Genomic DNA, 9,014 nt, shown 5'->3' on the forward strand with positions numbered 1-9,014 from the left:
TTAAAAGGTGTGGAAAGTATTCACATTCACTGAAAAGCAACTCTTTACAGTTAAAATCCATACAAGGTCTGCAACAGGAATTATGTTCTACATATTCTCTTTATTTTCTCTTTTGCAATTTTTCCTAGACTTGTGATTGGGATAGTTAGCAGATTCAACACACTTTAACATGCAACTGATTATCATTTCCAATGCAGAAGGATGGAATCCCAGCAGTTACAAAGAGAATTTCCTGCCTCTGAGGTATGAATACTATACCATCTTGTTATTCTTATAAAGTGGTTTTGGGTTTGGATCATTTGCGTTGGGCTTGGAGTTTATTTCATTAACACTTTTGGTTTGGTAGGTTGCAAACGAATTTGTGAACCAGTATTACTGTGTTCTAAACAACTGTCCAGATAAGCTATACGAGTTCTACAAAGATTGCAGCACTATCACCCGCCCTGAACCCAATGGTCAATTGTTGCATGTAACAACCCTAGAAGTAAGTCAAATATTGCACTAGATTCAGTGTAAAACAGTTTCAAATCATACAAATTCATTTTTGAAATACAATATTACCATATGGCATGCAACTACAAGATACCTTCGAAGTTTAATTTTTATGCATGGTTTAAGTTTACATTTCTTTATTCAATCAAATTTGCAGACATAATGTTGTTCTTGTTTTGAATGGTTGTTACCAACAGGCTATTAAAAACAATATAGTGTCTTCGCTCAATGAGGGAAATGCGGTTAAAATAGGAACTGTGGATTCACAAGAAGCTTATAATGAATCTTATATCATATTGGTAACTGGGATCATATTAGGGCACGAGAATGTCGAAAGAAAATTTGCCCAGTCTTTCTTTTTAGCACCACAGGAGAGAGGCTATTTTGTTCTAAACGATGCATTTCGGTATTTGGAAGAATCCCAGTATTCAGAAGACAAAACTTATATGTCGGCTAATGCTGTTTGTGATGAGCCTTTGCAGGAAGGTAAAATGGTCTCTTCTTCTATCTTTCAGTATTTTTCGATGTAGAATCTTCTTTAATCGCAGCCTTTCTGTGTCTTAGCAGAGATAGTTCCTGCAAAAGAAATTCAAAGATTTGAATCACAACCTTCGAAATTGGAAAATAAACATGCTACTGAAACTGTTGAGAATGAACAACAGCTTAAGGATATTGAGAAAACTATTTCACCACCAGAAGAAACAACAAAAATGAGTTTTCTAGCAGTCGTAAGTATAAACATTTTGAATGCACGTCGAGCACTTCAAAGCCCTTTCATACATTGAGCGTTTGTAGAATATGATGTTACTGATATTTTTTTCTTTGAATGTTCAGCTTTTGAAAGAGAACCCACATCCTATTCAAAGGCCAACCGTTGTGGTGAAATTTCCAATAAATACCGGACTGAAAGCAAATGTACCATCACAAGTACATACAACATCACAATCCTTGAACTCTAATTCTGGAAAAGCCCCAGGTTACCATAATCTTCCCTTCACCATTTTTTAATTGTATCTTTCAGGTTCTTAATTTCTCACTAACCTTGAAATCCCATATAACTTACAGTCAATGAGAACTCAATCCATTTAAGAAATTTGCCATGGAATTCTACAATTACTTTGCTTGAAGAAGAGTTTAAAAAATATGGTTCTATAAAGCCTGGTGGAATTCAAATCAGAGCCAACAAGGTATGTTTTTGAAAACAAATCTCGCTTGTTTTCTGCTCTTTTCCTTCTGTAATGTTTAAATACTGTAATGCAGGAAAAAAACTTTTGCTATGGTTTCATTGAGTTCCAATCATCAACTTCTGTGGAGAGTGCTGTAAAGGTACTTAATTTGTATCGAATTATTTAGTGTTATTAGATATTGTATTTATCTTTATTTTCATAAAACTTGTATTTATATTTTGTAAGCAGGCATCTCCTATTGTCATCTCTGGGCGTCGCGTATATGTTGAAAAGAAAAGGTTGGCTGGTTTCAGAGGTATTTCGCAAAGCCTTAATTAAGTTATTATCTATTCATATAATGTAATATAGTCTTCAAATATAATTGTTTTTCTCTGCTCCTACTGATTGATTTCTACCATGGAAAGACAATATTCCAAATGGCGTAAAGAGAGGAGGCGATCGTCAAGGACGCAATGGCTATGCAAGAAATTTCTAACTTGTATTTCCGAGAGCTTCAAATGTACAGAAGAAGTACATGTTTTTTATTCATACTTGGTCTAATCTAAAGCAGTTTACCCCGTAGAGGCATAACCAGTATGAACAAAGGCAAAGGCATAGGCATGGGAGAGCATAGACAATAATAGAGTCACCTTGCCCAGATTGAGATAGAGACCCCGCAAGGGCGGATGGAAACTCTGCAGCTGGTCATGAATTTGGAACCACGCTGCAACTGGAAGGGATCCTGAGCAAGGTGCTGGCTCCGAAGCTGGTTTTACTGGGTCTCGAAAACCAATCGCTTCTGATGGTGATTTGAAATTTCGAAGAATCATCAATGTAAATGTAATTAGAACTCTGTATGGTTTGTTAAAGAGTTCTATTTTTGTTATCTATATATAAAATTTTGTTATATCTTATACAATGAAGGTTTGAAATATGTCAAATGTATAATCTACATCATATGTCATGAATATTATAAAAGGTATAATCTACATCATATGTAATTAGAACTCTGTATAGTTTGTTAAAGAGTTCCATTAGATTCTCTCCTCCACACCTTGTTTTACCTTTTATATTATTCTATTTTCATAATATTCTATGTTTTATATCTTATTCAAAGATATTAAAGGTTTTAAGGATATTTTATTGGTGATATTAGATGGGTCAAATGTGAAAAATAGAGAATTGAATGGACCATATCATGACTACCAACTTTCATAAGATATATTAGATGAGAAAATATTCGAATCATATACTAAAATCTGTTAATGAATGTTTACTTGAATAAATAAAACTTTAAGAGTTTCTTATAATACAAGGAATAAAATTGGTCATTTGTTGAGATTAAAAATTAGAAAAGGATCCTAAAGGAAGTTTATTGTGGTGTATGTAAATAACAAAAAATTGAAACTTGGTATGATACTATAAGCATGGAAATAGACCTTTGTATACAAATGAAATGATAGATTCCTAGGATTAGAAAAAAAAACACTAAACACGCAAGATCATGTTTGCTAAGTTGAATAATAGGATTATAATCGTAAGGAAGGGAATTATGTGAATTATGTTGTATTATAGATTCTAGATTAGGTCTTTTTGTAAAATTTATTAAGGTGATCACTCACAAGAAGGTGGTAAAATAGAGAACCACAAAAGTACTATAGATTATGTGTGATATTATCAATAATTGTATTAATTAAGCTAAAGTAGATCAATATTATAGAAGTGGGCTAAACTTTAGGGCCAAATATAATGATACGGGAAAAAATTTCAATAAAATTTTATAAAATAAATCTATTATAATAGTTAAATTTATAACTTGTATATTTTTAGAGCTTGAAATGTATAGAAGAAGTATCTGTATACAGTGAATGTTAGAAATATGTCAAATGTATAATTATTAGAAAATTGTAGTTAGATAATATATGTATAAATTTGTTTTATATAAATTATAACACAAAATAAATTAATTTTTTTAATTATATAAATTTATATTTTTTTTAAATTGTTTTTATTTAAACTTTGTTTCGCGCAATTTTTTTTTTTAAAAGAAATGATTTCATATGGTGAAATGATTATATACCATTTTATTGATGAAATACTTACCTACCATGTTATGATTTTTTTAAATAATATTTAATGTTAAGAAATGTTATGATTATCTTACATCATAAATTTTTATGTGCTAAATTACACAAGGGAGTGAATCATTTAGTAGAATATCATTTGAAATAGTACACTACAATAAAGGCTTGCAACACCACGTATGAGCAACTGAAATAGTACACTACAATAAAGGCTAGTTATTTAGATTATTTATAGACATGGCCCTACTAATGGTATGTCTAATCAAAACCTTCCATTGTTCTTCTCTGCTAAGAGCTTTGACTATCCATTGAGAAGCTAATGCATTGCCTTTCCATCTTAAATCCTTTAAGCCGATTCCTCTCATGTTCTTCTCATAGTGCACCAACTCCATTTAATAGCACGGTTCTTTCTCCCACATTTTCCATTAGACCAAATGATCTTTTGGATATAATTAAACTTATAATTGCTTGAATTTCGTGAAGATGTATAATAAATGTTGTAGGAAGATACTTTGACAAACTTGAACCCTCCCTCCAATGATGAGGTAACTCTCCCTCCAATGGTAAGGTGGTGCTTATATATTCTATTTCCTTAAATTTTATCAATTTAACTTCTAACCCACTCTCACATAGCTTTTAGCTTGGGCTCTATTGCAAAAGGTATACCAAGGTATCTAATCAATTGGTTAGGTCCTTCCTACCTAAAGGAGTATTTATCTAACCAAATTGGGGGTTGCTCGTCCCATCCTAGGAGAGTAGATTTAGCCATTGAGATATTTCCACCAAAGGCTTCACAGAATAGCTCTAGTTTCTACAAAAGTGCATTTAGATTTTCTTCTTTCAATTTAGTTAAAATTGTGGTATCATCTGCAAACTGGATGTTAGAGAGATTTCTTCCATTGGGTAACTTAATTTCATCCACACTCGAGGAGGTTGAGTAATCTCGTAGGATATAATAGAGAGCATCACCAACAATGATATAAAGTGCAAGCGCAAGGGAGCATCCCTTCCTTATTGATCTAGAAAGGAAAAACCTATCATATTTCACACCATTGATTTCTACATAGGCCTTAGCATTTGTTATTAGTATGTTGACCTTCCTACAGTAGTCTTCTAGAAACCCAAGGCATTCCATCACCATATTGATAAAAACCTCAATCTATTCTATTCTATTTTATTTTGTGTTTGGTGGATAATATTATCTACATGATTATCAAGTTATCAACCATTTATTAACATGCGTAATTGTCTTTACTAATTAATAACAATTTCACGGATTAAAAATGTTTAATTTTTAAATTAATTATTAAAAAGAATACTTTTCAAATGCCGTAGGCTATCAATATCAACACTAGTTTACAACATTTTCAAAATAACTTTAAAAAATATCAACCACAATAAATTTAATTTGTTGACTTTTAGTGAGTAATGTATCTTTATATAAGACTACTATCTCAAAACTATAGATATATTGAGTAGAAAATATATGAGAAACTTAACATTCTCTGGTTAGTTAATCACTTTCATATCTGACTATGACCATGTAGATGTTAAAAATCTACATGGTCAATAATTTAAAAAATCTACCACATTTATAATTTGACATTTTTTTAAAATAATATTCATGTTATCTTTATCCTAGTTGATTCCTCACTAAAAGATACATGCTCACTACTAAGATCTCTGTAAAATAATTTATTTTGTACAAGTAAAAAATAAATAAAACACCCCACTATGGTGATGGAGGCCCATGTTGTCCTCCATCCTTTTATACAATATTCTAATAGGTGAAAATTGTGTAAATTTGATTATTATTTTTTTTAAATAATTTTTTTATTACTAATAGTTTTAAAAACAATCTTATTTATCTTGCAAAAAGTTGGTTGCATATTTTCACAGAATTATTTTAAATAGGAAGATAAATGATTGGATAAATCTTTATTCTACATGAACATGATTCTGTAATATACCAACGTATCATTTCAAATCCATTCTTAAATAACAAAAAAAAAAATTGAAACATAAAATAACCCTTTGAAATCAAATTTTTATATCAAGAATAATAAGTAAATTATAAGTATAATTTTTTAGGGTTGAAAGAAGGAGAGCAAGGATTGCAAATCTAATCAAGCTAATGGATCACACACAATCTGTTGATGTTTAGAAGAATCAAAAAATACCACCAAAAATTTCTAGAAGAATGATAAAGCATCATCTTTCCCCAAAAATAGAGGATTTGAATGCTAAAAAATCAATTTATGTAGATTAGAAAGAGAGTATAATAGGAAAAATATACAAATCAAAATATTTCTCATAAAGATATTATCACTATCAATCACCTCCTAGCCCTTCACCTCCATTGGAGCAATTCTTGAATAACAAATTATTATCTTTTATTTATTCCAAACATGTAAATACTTTTTAGGTGAGAAACCATTACCTAGAGTACTTCCCTTGACCCCTTCAGTAGCAATTGAAATCAAAAGGTGGAACCAACATGAAAATACCAACTAGATAGTGTTGAAGATGGAACTCCATCTGCATTCACCAATCATGGAGCCAAAGGTTAATTTCTTGTACATAGATGTCAAATCCATGATCAAATCATAGACAAAAGAAAACCCAAAGTTTTCCAATGAAAATGAGAACCAAGTGAAAGGAAGAGAGTGGATGACATGTTGAATTAATTTTCTAATAAATCATTTTTAAAATTTTTGAAAACTATACATGTTTAGAATCTAAATACAAAATCTAAAAACTTAGTAGTTTAAAAATATTTAATTGTATGCATTAATTGGATAAATTAATTAAAATATTGAATTAAATGGATGGAATGGTATCCTTCCTTGGAGGAACAAATAATCGAAAACTAAATTATTTACTATAATTCTCTTATAACCTCTTAGAATCTTTCTTCTCTATAAGAATATGTTATTTAAAAATGAATATGTTATTAGTCGATAGGATTTTATGGTGAGATTTGCCCACCAAATTTAAGAATCCTCACACCTGAACTTTTTTGTTTAAAAGGTGTGTTACTTGTAAAGGTGCAGGTTGCAATTTGGAGTGCTTGCACATTGTTGAAGACTTTGGATACTTAAATGTGATGATGCAAATGGAGACTATGATATCAAAACAAGTTTGAAATGGAAAGTAAGTGACTAATGATAAACAAGAGCTACATTTAGACCTTTGTGATCTTGATTATTATGGCTAATCCTGCAAAACAAAATATAATTCTAGCTAGAAAAAGAAGAAAAATTTGCAAAAACAAAGAATACAGCTACAAACAATAATTAAATTTTTCTATTTATATTATTAAAAAAGTATGATTTGAAATGAATAAATAACACATGGGAGTAGAAATTATGGTGGAAGAGGTAGGGTTTAAAGTGCACTTATTTTCGTTAGCTTACATGCAAACAAGCATGCAACACCTTTTCCCTGCACAATTCTCCTTATTTAACAAATCGAATAGAACATTATGCAGCGGAACAGAAAGTTAACTTGTTGTATTGACACCCCCCATTAAGTCTAATTAACAAGAGCTATGGGTCCTAACAACAAAGCCTGATCAGGACCCTGATTACAAAGAGGAAAGGAGAAAACTCAAGTGAGATAAACTCTTAACCATTTGTTGTGTGCTTCTATTCACAAAGAGAAGCAGAGAAGGGGGGCACTAGGAAGAGAACCGAACCACCCAATTGTGTGCAGTTAGAGAAAAAGGAAAAGCTCTTGGGGCTTCTGAATAAAGGGGGTTTTACCCCTTAAATTGAAAGGTTGAAGGGTCCTAAGAGGGATGTTACCAACTATTTTGGCAAGCACTAGAAAGATGGGACTATTATCCTCCATAGGTGGAAGGTATTGGTTGATCGGAGCCTCATTCCCCAAGTCACCAGCCTATCGACTGAGGGGATGAAATTTTATAGAGATAGGACTTCTATACAGCAAGTTGTGTAGAAAATGCACACAAGCCGACCAACTTTTTTCAAAATCTTCAGGGATGAATATTACGATGATTTTAAAGCTAACCCCATAAAATTGGAAGATTTTATGATTTCTAGATAGGCAAAATTAAGGTTCAAATGTGAAAATAGGACTCTATTAGGGTTTTGAAGAGAAAAGGGAATTAGACTGCAAATTTGAAAAGGGTAAAACCTAAAGCATAGGGAAACCTTGGAAAATGTTTATAAATCTGAATTTGAATGAAATTGTTTGAAATTTATACAAAATCCAATTAATTTTTAAAATTAGGGTTTTATGACCTAACCACTTAATTTTTGAAATTTGAATTTGGAAAAGAAGAGGGAAATAAAAAATTTGAATTGTAGGAATGAAGACAAATCTAAATATAGTCACAAATCTGAAAATTGAATGGAAGTTTAACTTTTGCACAAGTTCATGATAATGTTTGAAAATTAGGGTTTGAACAATTAACCACTTAATTTTGTAAAGTTGATTTTGTAAATTAAACAAGACAAGGAGGAAATTGAATTTGTCAAACAAAGCAATTTTTAGATGTAAGACAATAGCAAGATAAACACATGTTCAATTTCAATTTTAAAACAAGTGTTTTGAATGAATTAACCACTAAGTGTGCATAAAAATTAAACTTCCAAGTTTGTTCCAAGGAAAGAATGCAAGACGTCGCGTTCACCAAAATGTAATGTTGGGAAAAATGAGCGAATGAGAGATCTAGAGGAAAGCCTTTCTTCCCTCCGAAGAGAGATGGAAGTTTCACTTCGGATTTCCCTTCAAATACTTTTCACTCATTGCATTAGAAGATGGGGGAAAATGCACTAGATTCAACCTCCAGAGAAGGAGGTAATATTCTGATTGATGTGGGAATAGTAGGTTACTCCTCTCTTCTTGAATGAGATTGAATTTATTGAATTGTGTACTAATGACTAAGTGAATAAAGTGACAAAGATCTTGTTGTAAGTCGAGATAGAAGTGTAGGATGAAGTTGTGCACCAGGATCTGGCAATAATATGTCGAGACGAAGTCGCCTTGGAATTTGACCAAAAGTTGCCCGGACCGTGGTGAAATGTGTACACGGTCCTCCAAAAAAATCCGTGAAAGGAAAATGATTCTTTCGCCTCTGCAAATGGATTCCAAATACGAAAGTACAGTTGCACACCTACAACCTACACATAGAAAAGAGAGGAAAGGGGGTTGGGATTGGGGGTTTGCCTTCATTTCAAACACCAGTTTTGGAATTAACCAAATGATGAAAGAAAGTACTTGCAAGTAAACGTAAATGAAAGATTGA

General features: G+C 31.6%; 1 protein-coding gene across 1 annotated transcript; it reads left to right on the forward strand.

Moving 5' to 3' along the window:
• The first annotated feature begins 201 nt into the window (after positions 1 to 201).
• Positions 202 to 2,154, forward strand: LOC131862585 (nuclear transport factor 2-like). Its single transcript, XM_059215067.1, has 9 exons — positions 202 to 243; positions 347 to 484; positions 690 to 978; positions 1,060 to 1,220; positions 1,327 to 1,468; positions 1,558 to 1,679; positions 1,753 to 1,818; positions 1,908 to 1,974; positions 2,084 to 2,154. Exons 1-9 carry the CDS (start codon positions 202 to 204, stop codon positions 2,152 to 2,154), a joined length of 1,098 nt encoding a protein of 365 aa, XP_059071050.1.
• Positions 2,155 to 9,014: the final 6,860 nt, after the last annotated feature.

The sequence above is a fragment of the Cryptomeria japonica genome, unplaced genomic scaffold (genome assembly GCF_030272615.1).
Source record: "Cryptomeria japonica unplaced genomic scaffold, Sugi_1.0 HiC_scaffold_48, whole genome shotgun sequence".
Taxonomy (NCBI): Eukaryota; Viridiplantae; Streptophyta; class Pinopsida; order Cupressales; family Cupressaceae; genus Cryptomeria; species Cryptomeria japonica.